Consider the following 22,972-nt stretch of genomic DNA (forward strand, 5'->3'; position numbering starts at 1 on the left):
CTGAACGTGTGTGCTTTTGCAACCAATGCCCCCCCCCCCCCCCCTCCCCTCCCTCCAACAGAGATTGTGCAGGCAGTGATTCATGGTGGCACCCCACCCCTCCGCCCCTCCCTCTGCTTCCACAGTCACAGTGAGGAGCTCGGTGTCCTGATGCAGCGCTGCTGGAGTGAAGAGCCGAGCGAGCGTCCCGACTTCAACACCATCAAGATCCTGCTCAGGAAGCAGCACAGGTGAGGGAGAGGCGACGGACCCACATTTATTCTGAGACAGGTTTTTATGATGCTCTGATTAATGCTGAAGCAGGAGACATGCAAAACATCTCAGAGTATGCTCTCAGCTGTACAAAGCTTTTATTCAGCTCTCTGTTTGGACACTAAACAGAGCTGGCAGAGAGCGTCCCCGGTAACTCTGTAAAATCAGCCAGTAAAGAAATATTGAAATATAAATATTCATGTTGTTCTTTCACTAAAATAGAGGCTGAGAAATGAGAGAAATATGTAGAAAAACGGTCACTCACAAAACAGAAAGCCAAACACCTGTCACCCTGTCTGTCTCTGTCCAATCATGTGTCTCTTCAGAGGATATGGCTCTAACATCCTGGACAATCTGCTCTCCCGGATGGAGCAGTATGCTAATAACCTGGAGGAGCTGGTGGAGGAGCGAACGCAGGCCTATCATGAGGAAAAGAGGAAGGCGGAGGCCCTGCTGTACCAGATACTCCCACAGTAACTATACTTCAGTACTACTGCCCTGAATACTACACTAAATACTGGATACTGCAGTACTATAACATCCTATTTATGTGTCAGTTCTGTAGCAGAGCAGTTAAAACGAGGAGAGACAGTTCAGGCTGAAGCGTTTGACTCTGTCACCATCTACTTCAGCGACATCGTTGGCTTCACCACTCTGTCTGCAGAGAGCACGCCACTGCAGGTTGTTAACCCGGAGGAAGCTACAGGGAAACCATCCACATGAGGGTTCTCCAACTCAGGTCCTGGAGAGAGGTACTGTCCTGCAGCTTTTAGATGCATCCTTGTTCCAACACACCTAAATCAAATGAGTGGCTTGTGACCAGGCCTTTGCCAAAATTGATGGCATGCTGAAGAAGCTGCAGGACAGTAGCTCGTGAGGACTGGAGTTGGAGACGCCTGATCTATACATTCAGATCACAACGTGCAAACATAAGGCTGCCATCTGCTGGTTTGAGCTATTATTGCAGTACATTTCTGATTGTTTTGGTGTGAAATCTCACTCACCTTCTGTGTCTGCGTTTTCCTCCTGCAGGTTGTGACGTTATTAAACGACTTGTACACCTGTTTTGATGCCATTATAGACAACTTTGATGTATACAAGGTACAATTTGCTAAACTGAGATAATCTAAGCTACATCCCACCTGTGAGTCAGATCAGTTTACCGTGTACATCTTCACCTTTCAGGTAGAAACAATCGGTGATGCCTACATGGTGGTCTCAGGACTACCTGCCAGGAACGGTAAACTTCACGGTCGAGAGGTCGCCCGCATGTCCCTCGCCCTGCTGGAAGCTGTCAAGAGCTTCCAGATCCGACACCGACCCAATCAGCAGCTACGGCTCCGCATTGGCATCCATAGCGGTACTACATACACTGCAGCCAGAAATACTACAATACACGGCATTACTATCACTACTATCATTACACTACAGTAAAAGAACAGTGCAGACTTAGTGTTGGTGTGTGTGTCACCAGGTCCGGTATGTGCTGGCGTGGTTGGGTTGAAGATGCCGAGGTACTGTCTGTTCGGAGACACGGTCAATACAGCGTCACGCATGGAGTCAACTGGGGAGGGTAGGGCCTGCTTCCTGCTAAGTAATCACATGTCTGTGTCCACCAGGACAGGTCTAACTTGATTGGTTCTTTAGTCTAATCAACTCTGATGGCGAAAGACAAAAACATCATTTAGTGTATGTTCTAGGAATAAAGTGAATCTAAAAGATGGATGTAGCCACATACTGGTTTGTTGCACCTGCTGCCTATTTTATTTTTATAAAGCCAGAGGTGACTTTCAGCCTCCCCTCTTACAGTTGTTATGAAGGGAGAAATTATTTACACAGGCCAAACCAGTTTGTGTGTCAGGCTGTAAACATGTTTATTTCTGCTAAAGTTTTAACATGGGTGTCTATGCTGACTGATTTGCTGTTGGAGCCTTTGGTGAACATTAGAGGAACTGCAGGTTTTGGGACCTTACATATTTGTCATGCTGTGGTTGTACTTGAGCACTTTATCCCCTGCTCGGCCAGGTGTGACGTAATGCGTTGTTGTGTCTTTGCAGCTCTGAAGATTCACGTGTCGGAGGCGACTCGTCAGGTTCTGCAGGAGTTCAGCTGTTTCCAGCTGCAGCTCAGAGGAGAGATTGAAGTGAAAGGGAAAGGACGCATGAGGACGTACTGGTTGGTGGGAGAGAACGCCACTAACTAAAAGATCAGGAGGACATCAAGAACCCGCCTCCTCATCTTCCCATCTAATTGGACAGAACATTGTTTAAGATGACAGATAAAAGACTAAGTGAACTTTCACCAAAGACTGTAGAGAAAAACAAAGATAGGCAAATGTTTTACTGTAAGATAAATTAATCACGAGGAAGAAAATGTGTAAATACAACAATAAACTGTGTTTGCTACCTGTGTGCCTTTATTGTCAATAAATCCATTGTCATATTTGCCACATCAGGTGATTTTTTTTTTTGCATGTTTTAAGTTCATAGAATAGTCTTTTATTGTCATTGCACATGTACAATGAAATTATGGGTTCTCCACACCAACTGTGCCAGATTAAATATAAATAGTAGACAGCAGGAATAAATAACAAACAGGAGAAATATATATTATCGAGAGGGATATATACAAAACAAAACAAAGGCACACATTAGAGGATCGAGTGCTTGGACAGAGTGCAAAGGACTTGGTCTGAGAATAGAGTCCATGTGTGAGTGGCCTGAATGATGAGGGTTACTCAGGTTGCAAAATCCCTAAAAATGTGTGATTTATTTCAGTTTTTCAGGATTTAATTGTACTGTGTCAAAACTTTATGTTCACTGTGATTTCAGCACAAAAATATTTCTCAGTACTACAGCTTCTAGGTTTGCTGCCATTGCCAGTGGTTATGAATGGTCACTCGTGTGAAATATAACAAGCCATAAGGGTGAATTGTAACTTTAAGCTGCTGTTGTGAAAGATGGTGTTTTGCTCGATACTTGGTAGAAGGACTGGTTTTTAATATAGCCCTTTTCTACTCAAATTGAGCACTCAAAGTTCTTTATACTACATCTCACACACATACATGCAAGCACTTTTTTTCTTTCTGTATTTACAGAATTCATGATTTTATCAATTACAGCATGTAGTCCACATCCTGAAGCAGCAAAGCAGTCCCAGACCATCACACCACCATATGTTAAAGTTACTATGATGCTAGTTTGATGTCAGATGTGACAGATTGTTGAATCATGAACTCTGACCTTAACAAGACAACTGAAGACTGCAGTTCTTTAGGTGTTGTTAGGGGTTCTTCTGTGACCTCTTGGATGAGTTGTCAATCCACTCTTGGAGTAAATTTGGTAAGCCAGGCACTCCTGTGAAGGTTTCCACTGTTCCAAGCTGGATAATGGCTCTCACCGTTTTTCACTCGAGTTATAAAGCCTTAGATATGGCTCTGTAAACCTTTCCAGATTCATAGATGTCAGTGACTTTGTTTCTCAGCTGTTTGTGGCATGTGCCTGATTGTTTTTTGAGATCTTTTAGCCTTTCACTTTGTCAGACAGTGAAATATTTTTTCCCTTTCTAAATGAAATCATCAGTTATTAACTTTATTTTGTATTTACTTAGGTTATCTTTGTCTAATATAATAATGTGTTTAATGATCTAAACATATAAGTGTGATAAATATGCAAGACAATAAATAAATGCAGGAGTTGGCAAACACATACGGATCCACCCACCACTGTGCATCACTAGAGGTAAAATGAGAAACCTACCAATTAAACAGAGATTTCTAAAAGAGAGCCTCAGGTTTCAATGTCTTCATTAGTTCCTCAACATGACTTTTAAAGGAAAGCAGCTACTCAGATTGTCAACGGAAAATTGTATTTAGTAGTCAGTATAATTTACAACTGTTTACAACTTGCATAGTTCCCATTTCTGTATAACTGTATATCTCAGATTTCTGTAAAGTTTTTTATCTCATATTCTGTATAGTTTTTCATATTTATATCCTGTTCATATCCTGTACATAGCTTGTACTCACTACAGCCTGTACATACTTATAGTTATAGAATATTCACAACATACTTCATACCGTGTACATTATAACATATCATAATAGACCCATTTCTGTAATATACTTACATATCTATATTATTGCTAATACATATTGTAATATATCTATATCACTAAAGCACTTCTGGATGGCTGCAAACTGCATTTCGTTGCCCTGTACCTGTGCATGTGCAATGACAATAAAGTTGAATTCTATTCTATTCTATTCTATTCTAATCTTTTAATGATATAAGTTTGCATATGGTAGAATACTGCATGTAATCATTTGTGTTTAGAAGTATATAATTGGTGGCATATTGAAAGAATGTCTCATCCTAGGAGGTCTGTAACATTCCAGGGTGTTCTGGCGTTCACCCCCACATCCTAGGAGTATGGGAGAGGTCGTACCTTGTCTTATTGTTTTACGGTAGGATTAACGTAGCTATATCTGTCTTAGTCTAAGTGCCTTTTGGTTTGATGAACTGCTGGACTGCGAGGCCAGCAGGTTTCGGGAAGTCATTTATGGGGTCACACTCTGACACCACACACACACACACACACACACACAAGCACCCACTGAAGTATAAATAAAGACCGGGGCAGTTTCTCAGCGCGAGTCTCAGTTCGGGAGGCTGCCCTTGCTAGCAAGAAGTTCTGTGTGTTTCTCTTCTCTGATTCCCTACTGAAGAAGTGTTTTAGAGTATACCTATTAACACAGATAGTTCTATCATTTTTCATGTCAGTAACATGTATTCAAGTCCACATCAATTAACATGAATTTGTCTATGAAAACAATACAGTCCACTTTAGACAATCCAGCAGTTTTTCTAAACCTAAAGTATTTTGAAATCGACCACTGTTGTAACAAATCAGTTTATACACTTTCTTCCTTCCTAGATGTTCTGGGATCAGCTGTAAGTGCTGTTATTACAAAATGGAAGCATTTAGGAACCACAGCAACTCAGCCATGAAGTGTCAGACCATGTAAAGTTACATAGTTGGTCACTGGGTGGTGAGGTTTAAGTGACCAAGTTTAAGTCACCAACACTCTGCCGACTCTGCAGTGCTCCAAATCTCCTCTGTTATTAACATCTGCTCAAAAACGGCACCAGGAGCTTCATGGCTAAGTAGACCCTGGAAGTGGAATGTGCAGGTGGTCCAGTTCTTTCTCCTAGAGTGTGCAGATTGATTTTTGTTTTTACTTTACTTTATATTGTCCTGTTTTGTCCATAATAAAACTAATAGATATGAGGAAATGGACGTCCGCACTGCTGGCTCAGTGCGGACGTCCGTTATGTTAGTTCCAAAATAGCCCACTGCAGAGTAGTCAAATGTGGTTAAAAATCTGGATTATTCTTCTTCCCACTGTTCTCTTTGCTGGTCTCCACAGTGAATCATCATCTCCATTTCCTCCTATACCACTATCCTCCTCAGTTGTACCAACAGACAACAATGCATGATAAATATGAACAAATTTTCTGTCTCTGACTTTTTGGACCAACAACAACTATTTCTATCTTTTCTCTGCCTGGTTCTAAAAGGTTTTGAGACATTTAGGAATTAATGTCATCCATGCAGCTCATTTGTTTGGCTGTCTTTTTGTCAGTGCCAATGTCTCCAAACCTTCCATCACAGGAGGTCTCACTACCATCTTTTAAACATTCCATTTCACATTCCTCTTTTTGAGTTTATGTTGTTACTGGTTTTTACTTGTTAGATGTTGACATTTGGGATGAAGAAAACCAGTTTTTTTTTTATTATTATTTTGTACATACTTCAAAAGTATCTCAAAAGGTGGTATAACAGCAGTCTAAGTGCAGTAAGCAGACAAGTACTGCGTACTTTACAGTTCTTCAATATTTGCTCTACAACACTATAAACACGCTGAAGCCCTTTCCATGCTGTTGGCCTTCAGTATAGGCGATCGAGGATTGGCTCCAGGTTCTCGCTCCTGTTATTGGTCCACGCTCACTTCAGTCTGTGGTGTAAGTGAAATGATTGGTCGGCGGCGTGTGCGGTCCCGCCTCTTCCCCCTGCTGGCTCAGTGCGGACGTCCGTTATGTTACAGTGTCGGACAGAGTGGGACTCACGGTCCGAACTGACCCCGAAAAAGTTCTGAAAACACACATTAAAGGTCCGAAGCGGCTCACCGCAAGGCACCGACCCTAAATCCTCCGTTATACTGACACAGACACCCATCACGCCCCCCAGCACAGGTAGTCCCAGTCCGTCTCAACTCCGCGGGGCCCGGCGAGGCGCAGTGGGAGCAGATGGAGCCTGCACCGGCGAAAGCGAAGCCGCAGGGCCGGCTCCTGGTATCCACCCCACTGGACGCCAAAGACGAGCTGGAGGAGGTAGGTTGACGCTGTTTAGCTGATCTCAAGGCAGACTAAACCCGGACTAAACCAGGACAGAGCGGGCTTATGGGCAGACAGCGCAGCCTTGGTATAAAGACTCCGCGGTACCATTTTATTAGACGGTTAGCACGGCTAGCAGCAGGCTCATAGCGTTAGCTCAGCAGAAGGGTACGTTGCGGGACTCGGAACTGCTACCGGAGGTGTGGAATTTGTGTCTCTGCTGTCGTGGTCGTTCACGGTGTGAGGGACTGCGGACCGAACCGCGGGGCTCATTAAAACCAAATCAGTTAGCTTAGCATGCTAACTCTACGTAAACATACGAACATAAGAAAAGTGACATGCGCAGTGTCTCACTTGTCAGACGCTAACTGTGAGTGCTGTTTGATAAAGTTCAGTTTTTCTGTGGGGCGCCGTCAGCTGATCGACTAGTTGATGCTATTTTTTTTAATCTTTACTATTTTCTGTTTGTGTTTCTCGTATTTGCATTGATTCTTGTTGTGCTTGTGTTGTCGGTGTGTTTAGTGTTTGTTGTCTTGTTTACACTGATTGCTGTGTTTGCTTGCAGAGATTGGAGCGCTGTGTTGGAATCGTCCAGGCACTGACCAATGGACTGTCAGAGAGGGAGGCCAATGACGCACTCACGGCCAACGTAAGAAACATCAGTACTACTACTGCTGATACTACTAATGACTTCCACCCATGTGAAGAAACGGAGTAGCATTTGGAGCTAACATAAACACATTTTGTGCATTCAGCCTTCCTGGGGCACAGTCTGAGCTGCAGGAGCTTTACATGCAGGCATGTCTTAATTTCCCTATTTCTATTGTAAAGCACTTTGGTGTCCGCAGGTTTTTAAAATTTGCTATATAAATAAAGTTGTATTGTAAGTTGTAGCTCCTCTGTGAAGCTAAGTGTGATCAGTTCTGCAGCATCAGTGAGAATGTGAGGGAGTACAACGCTGCACACTCCACACATTATCCTGCTGCTTCTATCAGCAGTCCACAAAGATTGTGTGGATGCTTCAGATCAACTGTTCCTCTCCTTCTTCAAACTTTTCTCTTCCATTGTTTTGGTACAGGTTCATCTTAGTTTCATTTTTTTTTCCAGAACTGTGCTGGCTGTGTTTGATGCTATCTGGCAAAGTCTAATCAGATGACCACCAGTGGTTTACACCTTCTTGGTTTTCAACAAGGTGCAAACCTTGTTTCCTGTTATTAAAGTGTTTCTTGATTGTCTCTTGAATGTGATGCTTGATGATGCTCCTGCCTTCTTAACACTATTCCTGACTTAGTTAGATGGTGGTTTTTCTGAACTGTGGAAATAATTCTGTCACCATGCTCTTTAATGTATCTGTGGTCTTGGTTTGTTGTTGCTGCTTGGTGCATTCAGTCTTTTCAAGAATGAACCAGATTGTTGGATACGTCTAAAGATTTAGCTCTCTCTGATAGGGCTGTTCGATATAACGATATATATCGGATGACTATATAAAAACGTCTATCGTTTCATTTTACGCTATCGTTTGTTTCGTGGTGTCGCAAAATAAACTGTTTACGGCAATATTTACGGCTGTGTAATAAATACTCACAAAGAAAACGGCGGCTGTTACAACTTATGTCTGAAAATGTATCGTTTCATGCATCGGTTAAAACACTCGACTCCAGGTACATGACGCGCAGCTGGAAACACTTCACGCAAGTTGAGCTGCCCGAGATTCACAGAATTTACAGAAAATGTTACATTTTTGTGATTTATATCGTTATCGGACGATAGATGTCTTAATATCAGGATATGAGATTTTGGTCATATCGCACAGCCCTACTCTCTGACTGGTTCATTTGGGTATTTCAGCCTAACAATGACCTCCTTCACTTACACTGACATCTCTTTGACCCTCATATAGAAAATTTCAGTGACTATAAAATACAAATACAATCCTTGGAATCGACTCCAGATCTATATTAACTTAATGAAATAACAAAAGAACAGGTCTCTCCATGAAATTGAAAATAGGGAACTGTGAATAAAAAATTCCTGGAATTCCTTATTGCAATATTTTTATTATACTCCTTTAACTAAAGCAGAGAGTTTGATTTGAAATTCAGTGTGGTAGTGTGCAGAGACTAAACTACAAAAATGTGTCCTTGTCCAAATACTTCTGGATGTCAGAGCTGGAAACATCTAATCTCTAGTCTCTCTAATGTGCTCCAATTCTGAATCACTTCATTCAGTCTACTCTGTGTTTAACAGCTGGAACCAGACACCTTCCTGATTTTCTGAGACCTGAAAATGAAAAGACTATATTTTTGTAATTTGTGTCTAACTTCCTGTTTTACCTGTTCTGTAGGCATGTAAAGGTCAGCAACAGCATGAGGAGGTGTGTTTGGGTCTCTTCACACTGGTCCTCACAGAGCCGGCTCAGGCCCAGAGGGTGAGTTTCTGCAGCATTGTGGGTAATGTCTGATGCGACTCTGACATTACAATAACATCACTATGTGTGGTGATAGTGTTACAGAGACCTGGCACTGGTCAACAGAGATGGGATGAACGTTGTCCTGGTTAAAATCAACCAGATCTTGATGGAGAAGTTCCTGAAACTGCAAGACGTCCCCCGAACACAGGTAAACCAATACAGGTGGACACACACACACACACACACACACACACACACACACACACACACACACACACACACACACACACACACACACAAAGATAACTGCACACAGTTATATACAAGTGTTTTGGGTAGCAGGGACCCGTGTTTACCATTGTGAAGGAACAGAGGCAGACCAGGTTAGGTCCTGAGAGGACAGGACAGCAGCGTCCCTCCTCAGGTCCTGGTCTTAAATGTGGGATCTCACCTGAACCTGACTGTGGTGGTTACTAATGAAGTGCTGGTGTGTGTGCAGCTAGTGTGGCTGGTCAGAGAGCTGGTGAAGAGTGGCGTGATGGGAGCTGATGGCGTCATCATGACACTGCTGAAACAGATTGCAGGTGAGACACTTGGATTTTTACCTGAGCTGAAACCACGAATCCTGTCACCACTCGCTCTGACTGTAATGTCACTGTTCTCTCTGCACAGGCGGAGACATCTCCACCAAAAACCTGTGGCTGGCTGAGAGTGTCCTGGATATCCTGCTCGAGCAGAAGTATGGTTCACTGTTTTTTTCAGACTGTAGTATCAGCTGCTTTTTTCTGTCTCTGTTAGAGCCCAGAGTGGGTTTTTATAGTGCAGCAGCTGATTATTTGTGTCTCTCCAGAGAGTGGGTATTGAAGAGTGGGATGCTCATAGCGATGTCAGTCTACACTTACCTTCGCCTGATTGTGGACCACGGAGCTCCGAACTTGCTGCCTCTGCGCCAGAAAGAAGTGGACTTCTGCATCAGCATGCTGAGGGAGAAGGTAATAAGGAGAGGAAGGAAGTATGGTGTGGTCTGTTATGTATTTAACGCCTTCTCTTTACACTGATGACCTCTCTCTGTCTGTAGTTCATGGATTGTCTAATCATCGGCAGAGATCTGGTTCGTCTGCTGCAAAATGTTGCTCGGATCCCAGAGATGGAGCTGCTGTGGAGAGACCTGCTGCACAATCCTCAAGTCCTGAGCCCTCAGTTCACGGGTGTCCTCCAACTACTGACGGCTCGGACCTCCAGGAAGTTTCTGGCCTGTCGACTCACACCAGACATGGAGACCAAACTACTGTTCATGACCTCCAGGGTAAAGCCTCTTTTACCTCATAAATGTAATGATCTTTAAGAAGAGGGTACCACTCTGTATTTAATTATGTTAGAGTGGTTCTCCACATAACTAATTTCCAGAAGTTGATTCTGTTCATCTGCTTCTTCACTCATTCTCAAGTCTCACCTGACTGCAGGATTCCCCAACCTTATAAGTAGTACATAATGACTGAAACTATCACCACCAGATCTTTTAGTACCACAATATGGAATTCAAAATCTGAAAAGCTCAGTCTCGTTTTGGCTTTAAACTGGACAAGCACTGATCAGGTGACCTCAGAGGTGTAATAGTTATGTAATGATGTAGTAGTTCACAGACACAAGAGAGCTCTTAAGGAGACAGACCTTGGCTAAATTCTGGGTTCTGGAACCGCATGTCATCTGGATGTCATCTGCGTAACAATGCTTTAAGATGCCTTCAAAATCATTCAGATGTGTCCCTGTGTAAGCATATACAGGAAAAGCAACATGGGCCCTAAGATCAAACTTTGGGACACATCACAAGGTAAAGTGGGAAAATAAACTCCTGTGAGAGAGACAGAAAGAGAACAAGCCCAGAACTGACTCAGAGATGTCCACCCACAATTGCAGGCTGTCACTCAGGATACCACAATCTACTGTGTCAAAGGCAGCTGAAAGATCCAACAGTGTTAGCCCCTTGCTGTGAGTGGGACCTGAACACATGCCAAGTTAAGTTAAGAGTCCATTACAGTCCGTTTAGCTGCAGGTTTATCTGTAGCATCTGTTTCTGTCAGAGACAAGAAAACCAAGTTTCTGGTCTGATTAGGATCATTTAAGATGAGATGGACCATGCATTTATCAGTGCTGTCCTGCGAGGAGCTGGAGGATCGTTTCACCTCCAGCACGGTGGCTGTCAGCACCTGACAGAGACAGCAGGTCCTGCAAAAGCATCCAGGGAGGAAAACATGTAGTATCCTGATGAATCAGGGAACACCATGCTGATCAAATAGCACTGGCAATTGCAACAAATCATCATCACCAATATCGCCTGGACTCCAGCCTTTTTCCCCCCTTCCTTCTTCTGCGTTCACAGGAGGTCAGCTAAAGGGTATATATAGGGCCCTGAGAGAGTGGCTCACCAGGTTACACAAAAGAAGAGCTGTGATATTTCTTAAAAGCTCAGATGTGTAGTAGAGCCTGACAGTCATACTCACCAGTGCAAAAGCCTCCAACAAAACAAATACAGCAGGTAAACAGGTCAGACAAAGGTGCCATTCGCACTCTCACCTCAACCACGTTATTAAATGCTGTGATTTGGGTGTTTCTCCACCTGTGACTCAGTTGATTTTGACTCTTTCTCCATCTCTGCTCAGGTGCGTTTTGGGCAGCAGAAACGGTACCAGGACTGGTTTCAGAGACAGTACCTGTCCACAGCAGAGAGCCAATCACTACGCTGTGATCTGATTCGCTACATCTGCGGGGTAGTACATCCATCCAATGAGGTCCTGAGCTCTGATATCCTGCCACGCTGGGCTATTATTGGCTGGCTGCTAACCACTTGCACGGTAAGGGGATCTGGTTTCAGGCTGTCAATCTGCAGGAATTGTTATAGGTCAATAACTAATAATCAATTGATTTGTGTGACTGCAGTCAAACGTGGCGGCCTCCAATGCTAAGCTGGCTCTCTTTTATGATTGGCTGTTCTTCAACCCTGAGAAGGACAGCATCATGAACATAGGTAACACAATTTAGGCTACACCAGAGTGGTGTTGGTCAGAGATGATGTCATCATGTTATTAGGTAGACAGGTAAAACAGCACTCACCTGTGATGATGTGTTTCAGAGCCAGCCATTCTGGTGATGCATCACTCCATGAAACCTCATCCTGCCATCACTGCAACGCTGTTGGACTTCATGTGCAGGGTAACACACACACACACACACACACACACACACACACACACACACACACACACACACACACACACTACCAGGTTTTAATTTCTCTCCTCTTATTGTTGGTCTGCTTTCTCCCCTCTTCAGATCATCCCTCATTTCTTCCCTCCTTTGGAGTCTCAGGTCCGTCAGGGTGTCTTCAACTCGCTAAACTTCATTATGGAAAAGAGGGTCCTGGCGTAAGAAGCATCAATATTTATTGATCATTGACCACTCTATCACAGGGATCATTTTTGATTATTGGTTATTGATCTCTCTTTCAGTCACCTCGCTCCACTGTTTGATAACCCAAAGCTGGACCGAGAGCTCCGGTCAATGCTCAGAGAAAGATTCCCCGAGTTCTGCAGCCCACCATCACCTCCTACTGAAGGTAACACACACACACACACACACACACACACACACACACACACACACACACACACACACACACACACACACACACACAGGTGAGTAGACACAAACATTAACCTCTTCCCTCTCTTTCACTTTATTTTTTTCAATTATGCAGTGAAGATGGAGGAGTCTGTTTCCATGGAGATGGACAATCATGTGTTGGACAAGGAGGAGAGTTGCTACGACAACACAGAAGCAACTTTCAGTGACGATGAGGAGGAAGTCAACAACAAAGGTAACACCTGGAGAAACAACTTCAGATGACTTGATTGCATGCGCTGTTACAGTTCCACGCTCTCGCTGGTAGCTCCCTGCGTTCAGGGAGAAATCCTTCTCATGCGAGTAAATTTACTTTTGACAGTTTGTAGGCGGAGCTCAAATGAGGATGGGGTCCTAATGGGATTGGTCACTTTGTTGTTCAGGTTATTGCGTTAAACTGAGTTACACTGGCAATGACAGAAATGCTGTTTTAAACTGTGTTTGTTTACAATTTGAAAAATAACATTTGCTGAATTAATTATTAAGTTATTGTTTGTTGTGCAGCAGAAATACTGACAACTGTCACTGGATTACTTTAATGTTGAAGACATATTTTAAACCAGAGGATTCTAAGGCAAGTCCTGAAGGCTCTCCACTGCTGTCCCATTAATCTGTTGTACAGTATTGCATACCTTCTATGATTTAAGTAATTTAAAAAACTCATAACGAGAATCAGGAAAGTAAATGTGGATCCGAATCTGGTAATTATAACTTTGGCCAAAATACAGACATTGAAAACTGCCAACAAGAAGTTGCTCAGTCTACAGCGAATGTGTAACTGCACATACATGTTTGGATGGGAGTGTTTCAAAACGTGCCCTAGAATTCTGATGAAGATGTTTGTCACTATTAAAGTGAAGCAATAAGAGAAATGCAACACAAACAAGAGACTGTCAGCAGTTTCCATCAATGTTTGCACCATGCAAAACCCTCAGTGTCTAAGATGTATGTAAAATTGAGAGGCGGTTTGCAGTGAAGGGGTGATTGGGACTACCATTGCAGCCCCACCTAACTACACTAAGTCATGAAATAGAGATGATGGGGTTTAAATTTAACAGTTATATTTTTCTATGCAAATAAGTCAAAATGACTGAACAAAACTGAATGAATTTATTTTAAAGTGGAGTAAACAAAACAATACAAGTTGGACCAATGAAACAAGTTTAATTGAAATAAATTGTATCCTGGAATAAAACAGTTTAAAATGGTTTAGAAACTACTTTAAACCAGAATAACCTGTTTTATCCTGGATTTAACTGGTGTGGTATTCCAGTTTGGGGAAGAAATATGAGCTGTGAGTTTATAAATATAAATTCAATTTCCAATTCATAATTTGGAAGTTTTACTATAAATTTCTAACAATTCACCCCAAACAGGAAGTAGAGTATTTGACCACCTGTCCTCCCATCACTGTTCAGGAAAAAAGAGGGAGTTCAGATTTCATCCAATCAAAGAGGCTGTGATTGAGGAGCCTGCTGATATCACACCCTGGCTTGACCAATTAGATGACACAATGAAGGAGAAGGTGCAGCAGATTCAGAAGACCAGGTGAAAGTCCAGTCTTTTTTCAGGTCCTCAGGTTAGATGTTACATCAAGGTCATTTCCTGTTAACTGACAGCAACACTTCCTCTGCAGTGACACAGAGACTCAGTGTGAGGTGATGCAGGAGATTGTGGATCTCATCCTGGAGGTGAGCTATCTTGTTGAGTTAAGTGAGTAATTCGTGGCTTATCAGAAAAGAGTGCGGCCAGCTGCAGGGCTTCAGTGTTAAGAGATGTTGGTACAATGTTGTGTTCTGTCCTACAGGAGGACTTTGACACAGAGCAGATGTCAGCTCTGGCTTCCTGTTTGGCCGAACTGTTCAAAGATCATTTCAGAGGAGAAGTCTTGCCGGAGGAGATCACGGAGGAGTAAGATCAGACTGACTCTGTCCCCTTCTCTCTCTCCTTATTGACTCATGTCTGGCTCTCTCTGATGACCCGTCTATATTTCTCTGTAGGTCCCTGGAGGAGTCGGTTTGTAAACCCGTTTGTCTGATCTTCAGGAACCTTGTCACCATGCAAGAGGACAACAGCGGTTTCTCAGTTCTGCTAGACATGCTTGCTGAACTTTACCAGAAGCAGCCAAAGATCGGTTATCACCTGCTGTACTACCTGAAGGCTAGGTGAGCAGGTGTGACAAAAAAGCTGCTGTCACAGATGTTGATAGGAGAAACGTGGTTAAACTCCATGTCTGTGTCTGTCAACAGTAAAGCAGCAAATGGGAAGATGATGTTGTACGAGTCATTTGCTCAGGCGACGGCACTTGGTGACCTCCACACTTGTCTGATGATGGACATGAAGGCTTGTCAGGAGGACGACGTCCGGCTACTCTGCTACCTCACACCCTCAATTTACTCTGAGGTAGGCTTACCCAAGTCTTACATGCACCACAAAAAGTCTCTAAAAAAGAGACCAGCCAGAAAATCTTCACACAGTAGAAGTACTGATTTAAGAGCATCCTTCCAGGAACTTATTTTTTCCCTTCATGTCCTTTAAAATGCTCCTGAAACTTCCATCCTTCTTTTCCAATGAGCTGCTGTCATTGGGGACCAGAGATGGGCAGTAACGCGTTACTGTAATCTGATTACTTTTTTCAAGTAACGAGTAAAGTAAGGGATTACTATTGCAAAAACAGTAATTAGATTACCGTTACTTTCCCGTAGGAACGCTGCGTTACTGCGTTACTAAAACCGTGATTTTTTGCAAGAATGTCTCATGACAGTGACGTAAGCAAGCACGACATTCGTGACAACAGCTGTGTGCAGATCAACAGTGGATCACATATCGATTGTGGGAGAGAGTATGAGCGTGCAGCGTTTAAAGCGTGGAAGCACTGACCTTACTTTGAGTTTGATTCCATAAAAAGTGACAAAAACATTAGCGTCCATCGTGCGTGGGAAGAAAACTTCTTTTTACAGCGAAAAAAACCCCTAAACTTCCGAGCAAGCACCGAGTGCGCAACGACGTAATGGGAAACTCACAGAGAAACTCGCGGATTCTTCAACTGCACCAGGGTAAACCTCCGCCTGCTTTACAGGTGAAAATAGAGCAACAGGACCGCTAGTCTTTGACTTTATTTATTTTCTGCTGTGTTTTACTTGCATCTATTTGAAAGACTGAGTGTAAACACAAAAAATATTTTATTTTATGTGCTGGAATGTGCAGAAAATAGGTTTAAATGTTAAACTAATTCAAGTCAGAGAATGTTGCATATAATTACATTTTTGCTTGATGCATAAAGTTAAGATTAAAACTAATAAAACAAGTTTTAAAAAGAGACTTTTCCATTTGATTACATTTTGTATGATGGATTATGCAGAAAAAGTAGAATTGGGCTGAAAGATCTATCACTTTATCACCTCTTCAGGTTGTAAATCGTGTTTTTAAAAAGTAACTAAGTAATTAATTACTTTTGAAAATAAGTAATCAGTAAAGTAACTGGATTACTTTTTTGGGGAAGTAATCAGTAATTAGTTACTGATTACTTTTTTCAAGTAACTTGACCAACACTGTTGGGGACACACTGTATGATTTAATGTTTGACTGTACTGAAACAGAGGAGTGCGGTAGTAGTGACCCAGCATAAGACAAACACAAGTACAAGAGTAGCCTAACCAGTAAAAGTACAACATAACAGCTTAACAATAATTAAACTAACTGAACTCTTAAACATCATCAAACTGGAACATCATGTCTTGGGTCACTCGTTCTCAGACATGCCCGGGCTTGTCTCGGGACAAGGGAACATAAAAGTATGGCATCGCTATAGAAATGGTATCACAATATGACATTTTTATGTGACGTGAAAATGTAGTACTCTTTTTTTTTTTTTGCCTGTCCCGTTTGGCTCTTTTGCCATCAGAATTATTGTCTAAAGGCGAAGAAAGATGCCCAACGGATTTACTTTACCAAATAAACCATCCCAGCCTTGCCGTAATGGTCTATTTGATTCACCTTTTATTGTTTATTTTATTTTTTTATTTTCACTTGTTAGATACGGGACAGACTTGAATGAGGAAAAGAAAAGGGAGAAAGAAAGAGGGGGGGAAAAAACAGCGGAGAAGAGGGACGGGGATAAAGGGCAAAAAACAAAAACCAACAAAATAAGCAGACAAAAAATACATATATCAATCACCTGGATCACCTGTTGAGAGCAATAGAATAAACAACATCATGATGATCGATGGGAATATAACAGTAAATACTAAATGTTAAACATTATTGTGCAGCACGTAAGATCGACAGCGCACAGTGTGCTTTGAGGTAGGAGCCAAAAAGGGTGTAGTTTGTGTGTGTGAGCACTGAAAATGTAGTACTCTGATGAAGGTCCCTGCTCTTGTTCAGTTTCCAGATGAGACGCTGCGGAGTGGCGAGCTTCTCAACATGATCGTCGCCGTTATCGACTCCACACAGGTAATAAACCTGATCGGTGCGTCCCCGCTGCTCTGGCTGGGAAACCATGTCTCATCTGTGTGTGTTTGTGTGTGTGTGCAGTTACAGGAGCTGATGTGTCACGTGATGATGGGGAACCTGGTGATGTTCCGGAAAGATTCTGTGCTCAACATCCTCAGTGAGAAACTCGGATTAAAAGTTTGACTCTTCAGTTTTTCGGGCCATGGTCCATCTTCATTTGCTTGTTTATCCTCGATCTCCACAGTTCAGTCACTCGAGTGGGAGACCTTCGAGCAATATAGCACCTGGCAGCTGTTTCTGGCCCACAGCATTCCCCTGGAAACCATCATCCCCATCTTGCAGCACCTCAAATACAAAGGTGAATAAATCCTCAATAGACAGGGACACAAAGCAAAGGAAAGATTGTAACCCTCCTTTCTGTTTATGGTTCAGAGCACCCTGAGGCCTTGTCCTGCCTGCTGCTGCAGCTTCGCAGAGAAAAGTATGACACATAGCAGACACCCCATTTCACATGTGTTTCTGTTCCGCATTTGAGCTGTGTTTCTGTGTCCCTGTTAACATCCCTTCATGTTTTTGTGACAGGCCCAGCGAAGAGATGGTGAAAATGGTCCTGAGTCGTCCCTGTCACCCAGAAGACCAGTTCGCCACTAGCATCCTGAGACACTGGGCTACCAAATACGACGACACACTGGCAGAAAACATAAAGGCCCAGCTGATCAAGAACAACAACCAACCCCGCAAGAGACAGAGGTAAGCACAGAGAGTTAACCACAAAAAGTGACTAACGTAGAAGGAGACTGAGTTGAGGGAAAAACTCTAAAAAGACAGGTAAGAAAAGAAAAACAGATGAGGGCACAAATAGATGAGAGAAAAAAGACAGAAGAGGTTAGGATAACGTAAAAACAGAAATTACAATAAAAAGGACAATTTGAAGGCGATGACATAAGGACGTAAAAAAAAAACAGGTGAGGACTGTGAGTTCTGCCTGGGGCTCTCCCCTCTTTGCATCTGTACTTCTTGGGGCTCTCCTCAGCTGTGTCCCATATCAGGGGCTTCACACTTGCAGGACTCGGCCCATGCAGAGTGGGTTCTTCAAAGACCACAAGGCCACAAGTAAGTGGCTATATGATACAAAAACACAACATCCTTATAAAATATGATGTAACGCTGTAGATCAGGGGTGTCCAATTCCAGGCCTCGAAGGCCGGTGTCCTGCAGGTTTCAGATGTGTCCTTGATCCAACACAGCTGATTTAAATGGCTGAATTACCTCCTCAACATGTCTTGAAGTTCTCCAGAGGCCTGGTAATGAACTGATCATTTGATTCAGGTGTGTTGACCCAGGGTGATATCTAAAACCTGCAGGACACCGGGCCTTGAGCCCTGTAGTTGGACAAACCAGCTGTTGATGAACTTACCCCAAAATATATAAAACGTTTTCAGACAAAGGAAATCAAATGTGTGGTAAGTCGCAGGATTAAAACACAAATTAAAATAAAAAAATGTACATACTTTATATCTGTAAGCAATTGGAACCTGAGCTGCATTAAGTCAGTGGTTCCCAAACTGTTTTTGCTAGGCCCCCCTTTGAAAAATGTTCTTGTTGGTTTTTCTTCCCTTTTCATACCGCGCACCTCCCCCCCCACTTGTTTTCAAATTCAGGTAAAAGGAGAACACATTTGTTGAAACCTTTGAATTGGGGCAGCCTTGTACGCCTTCAGATGCAGCCTTTAAAGGATGTAGCTCCTGAACTGGGACATGCCCCTCCTCTGTTCATCTGTACTTCTCAGGTTCATTTCTTTGTCTGTAGTGTCAGTTCTGTTAACGTTATTCTGTCTTCAGTCTGCGCAGTTCGAGCAGTAAACTGGCTCAGCTGACCCTGGAACAGATCTTGGAGCACATGGACAACCTCAGACTGAGTCTGAGCAACACCAAGAACAACTGTCAGTACCCTCACACACAGTTCTCGATTGTCAACCAATTACTGATGACCTGAATGTGCTAATGTCTGTATGTCTCTGTCAGTCTTCACTCAGACTCCGATACTTCAGGCTCTGCAGCACGTCCAAGCAAGCTGTGATGAGGCCCACAAGATGAGGTACATTTACTCCCACAGACACACACAAACGATTACATCACAACACTGCTGTTTACGTCTCATTTTCCCTGTCAGGTTCAGCGATCTGTTCGCCCTGGCGGAGGAATACGAGGACTCTCAGACGAAGCCGCCAAAGTCGCGCCGTAAAGCTCCAGCCTCGTCACCTCGTTCCAGGAAGGGAGTCGCTCCACCCACCAACAATGAGGAAGAAAGTGCATCCAGCAGCGGCTCTGTATGTACCCCCTCTATACACGTTCAAGTCTTGTTTTGGTTCAGGTCTGTTTCTGATCTTGTTATGTTGTTGCAGGAGGAGGAGGACTCAAAGCCCAAAGCTCCAAAGAGGAAACGGAAAGGATCATCAGCTGTTGGCTCTGACAGTGACTGAAGGAACCTCCAAACAAGATCACATGCCAGCTGCTCCATGTACTGGGAGAGACCATGTCTCTTCCTGATGACATGCACTGACTGCTGCTGGGAGGTGGAGCTCTGAGATGCTGCCAACTTTAACTCCATGTGATGAACTGACTTTTAATGTGCTGTTTCCATGGAGACCAGCAGTCAAAGGTCACTGTGTGTGGCTGATCTCCCACAATGCACTGGGGGAAGGAGGAACTCAGACTGATTTTAACAGCAGACATGATGATGATGATTTTTGTTCCTTTTTTGGGGGGATGGGTTGTACTTTTTTTTTGGAAAATCCTCACTTCTTGCTGTTTTTAGCGCCTCCTTCCTGTTTGGCTCCCTGCAGTAAAAGCTCCGTCATGTCAATGAGTTCTTTGTATAAAAACTGATGGTTGGTTTCAGACTCAGCTGTCTGTTATTGGGAGTTTGATGGGGGTGGAGAGGGTGGAGGGGAATGGGGTGTGCCGCAAAGGTCCTTTTAACACCTTTTCGTGGCGTTCATCAGATGCAGGAGGGTAAAAAACAGAACAGACGAAGCAGCTCAGAAGTGAACTGACTTAAAGCTGGGTAATAAAACGGTGAGAGCACGGAGCAGCCAGTGAGGAGCAGTGATGTCATTGCATTTCTGTTATAGCTGGACTGAGCCAATAGCAGGACAGTTTCAGAATTAACCCATGTGTTGTCCTTGGGACATTTTTGTCCTCTGCAGAAATCTTTTGCTATCAAAAATGTGTTTTTTATTCATCAAATGGTCTGAAAATAACAGTTATTCAGTACTATGCTATGCATGATTGGAATAAGTTTTAAGTAATTTGTTTTATTTATGGGGTTTTTATTGTCCTCGGGGATGAAAATGTGCCCAAAGTACAAAGTGTTGCAAAGAGCCGTATTTTCACACCATACTGCTTTCAAACATCTTTGATCTTGAATCACTGATGTGTGGGGTCAATGGTCTTGCTTAAAGGTCATAACAACCACAACAACAACAACAGGCAGCCCAATGAGGAGGCAGGTGCTCTACATTCAATTCAATTGTATTTTTACAGCGCCAAATCACAACAACAGATGCATCAAGGTGCTTCATATTGTAAGGTAGACCCTACAATAATACATACACAAAGTATGCTCACAAGCCTCCATTGCACTGGAGGCTTGTGAGCATACTTTTTTTTTTTTTTTTACCATGTTGAGGAAAGGAATGACCAGTAGAGCAAAGCATATATTGTCCTCTAGTATAATGAGAAGGACGAATCAACTTTCAGGAAGATCCAGGGTTAGAAGATAAAGAAAATATTGCCAATATTTAGATTACATGCTACCCTTTCTCTGAAAAAGCACATCACCCTCCTGCAGAAGTGGAAGAAGGCTATGAAGTGAAGGAAGTGATGAAGAATCTGAACTATGTTCAAGTAGGTTCTCATCAATCCAGGACATGGTAGTCTGAGGAGCTTGGAGAGAAAGTGACTGGGCTTCTTGAAGTTTCTTGAATTTTCAGAATGTGAAACTGAAATAGAAGATGTGTCAGAGGACTACACATCATCCATTTCAATTATGATGAAGATCAAGCAAGAAAGAGGAGTCAGCTGAGACAGGAATATTTGCAGTAATGTGAGGAAACACTGATCTGGTCTTCTATCCTTCCCAGTGACAGACGATGCATGACTCTCTCGTGCGTCAAAGAGAAAGACAATCTACCACAGTCCAAGCACATATGCCAGGTCCCATACTCCTTCAGTGGCTTTTCTACTCGAGTACTGAAAGCATTATATACAATGTATTCTGCTTGTATTATGCTTTTTAATTTTCAAATGCCAATGGATGCATCAGAGACCAAGTTGGGGTTCAGTAACTTGCCCAAGGACACCTAGGCAATAACTCCAGACTAGAGCACACAGAGATTGAATAAGATAAAAACATGGGCAGTATGTGATGCCAGGTACAGCTGTACATGGAGTGTATGATGGCAAACCGTCTGGCCGCGAGTTGTCCCTAACATTGCAGAAGGTTTCCAAAAGAAAACAATCACCAGTAACACCTTGTTTACTTCATATGCCCTTGGCCTGCAACTGCAGAAAAAGAGCTGTCCATGATGGGACCAGTACAGAGGAATAAACCTGAGCTTCCTCCTGCACTTGTGTCAAATATGGACACGCCTTTGTTCTCATGAAAGTTTGCCTTCACTCAGACCCATGCCCTGGTGTTCCTACCATGCCAAAACAGAAAAATATCATGTAATGAGTCAGAATAAAGTTGAATAAGACCTTGAAACACAGAGATGAATGATATTTTATACTTACTGCTTTATAAATAGTCAAACCAGTTGAGGTCATTTTTGAGCCCAAAGGACAACAGATGTGATTATTTGCTGCCAGTAAAAAACTTGAAGTAGTTTAAAAACAGCTTCCCAAATTAACTTCGACATATACCCATCTGTGATCATCTGTTAAAGCAACCAATTTTGGTTGTGAAAGGATAATCACAATAACTGATGATTTTATTTATTTTGTTACCTGAAAACACCTGAAACATTTCGTATAAATGAGGTTTTATCAGACATAAATTTGAAATGGAATAAAGAAATAGTGTCAAAGTGTTTGAATTAAGTTTTAATTAAAAGTGGGGGAAAATCCACTTTATATTAATTAAGTATCAATCAAACCAGATGGGGACATTTTTGACCCCTGAGGACCACAGGTGTGATTATGTGCTGCCATTTAAAATTTGTAAATGATTAAAAAAAACATTCTCACTAAAAATCAACATACAACACTCTGTGGTTATTCAGATAGTCATAATAATATAAACATTTAAATACTTTATTGTCTCATTTTGTTTTCGCTCAAAAACAGAGTATACTTCATGTAAACAAGGTCGGGTGGCCCTAAAATGTAAAATGTAGGGTAAATTTTGTGTTAATGTGTTGGTGTTAAGTAAAACTAAAGTGTAACACTGAATTGATTGAAAATTTATACTTTATACTTTAAAAAACACTCAAATGAAATGGGGACCTTTTTTCCCCTGAGGACCACAGGTACATGGAAATCGAGAGGACATTATGACGATTAAACATCATATCACAAACTGCCCTGAGTAGGTTTAATATGAAGCCTGGTGTGGTCGGCTGATCATTACATTTCATGAATTCTCCAGTGTTCAAAGTTTTTAAGTTATGTGACCTCTGAAATAAAGAAAAAATACAGGGTGTATCAGAAAGAATCATCAGATTTCAAAGTACTTGAATTCTGCAACTGTTCACGGTAACCATTAAAACACATACAGCTTG

The 22,972-nt window shown here is 42.5% G+C and overlaps 2 protein-coding genes across 2 annotated transcripts in view; both read left to right on the forward strand.

Annotated features, from left to right (window-relative positions):
- Positions 1–2,659, forward strand: part of npr1a (natriuretic peptide receptor 1a) — a 33,399-nt gene extending 30,740 nt beyond the window's left edge. Inside the window, exons 16-22 of the mRNA XM_085261310.1 lie at positions 62–230; positions 579–725; positions 810–933; positions 1,285–1,353; positions 1,438–1,612; positions 1,727–1,825; positions 2,310–2,659. Of these exons, the coding sequence (XP_085117436.1) occupies positions 62–230; positions 579–725; positions 810–933; positions 1,285–1,353; positions 1,438–1,612; positions 1,727–1,825; positions 2,310–2,455 (929 nt within the window). The 3' untranslated portion in view covers positions 2,456–2,659. The remainder of the gene's footprint in view (positions 1–61; positions 231–578; positions 726–809; positions 934–1,284; positions 1,354–1,437; positions 1,613–1,726; positions 1,826–2,309) is intronic.
- Positions 2,660–6,334: 3,675 nt separating this feature from the next.
- Positions 6,335–22,770, forward strand: ints3 (integrator complex subunit 3). The gene is made up of 28 exons (XM_085261311.1): positions 6,335–6,644; positions 7,213–7,296; positions 8,992–9,075; positions 9,152–9,265; positions 9,557–9,641; positions 9,730–9,796; positions 9,908–10,049; positions 10,136–10,363; positions 11,718–11,909; positions 11,995–12,082; positions 12,188–12,267; positions 12,388–12,479; positions 12,564–12,670; positions 12,812–12,931; positions 14,154–14,283; positions 14,372–14,426; positions 14,543–14,646; positions 14,736–14,900; positions 14,985–15,138; positions 17,122–17,190; positions 17,272–17,347; positions 17,435–17,548; positions 17,623–17,671; positions 17,773–17,940; positions 19,032–19,132; positions 19,215–19,287; positions 19,363–19,519; positions 19,595–22,770. The coding sequence occupies exons 1-28, from the start codon at positions 6,561–6,563 to the stop codon at positions 19,670–19,672; spliced, it is 3,060 nt and encodes a 1,019-aa protein (XP_085117437.1). The 5' UTR covers positions 6,335–6,560; the 3' UTR covers positions 19,673–22,770.
- Positions 22,771–22,972: the final 202 nt, after the last annotated feature.

Source organism: Mchenga conophoros, linkage group LG22 (genome assembly GCF_057382185.1).
Source record: "Mchenga conophoros isolate Kocher_MC1m ecotype Shallow Benthic linkage group LG22, M_conophoros_male_GT1.1, whole genome shotgun sequence".
NCBI classification, from domain to species: domain Eukaryota; kingdom Metazoa; phylum Chordata; class Actinopteri; order Cichliformes; family Cichlidae; genus Mchenga; species Mchenga conophoros.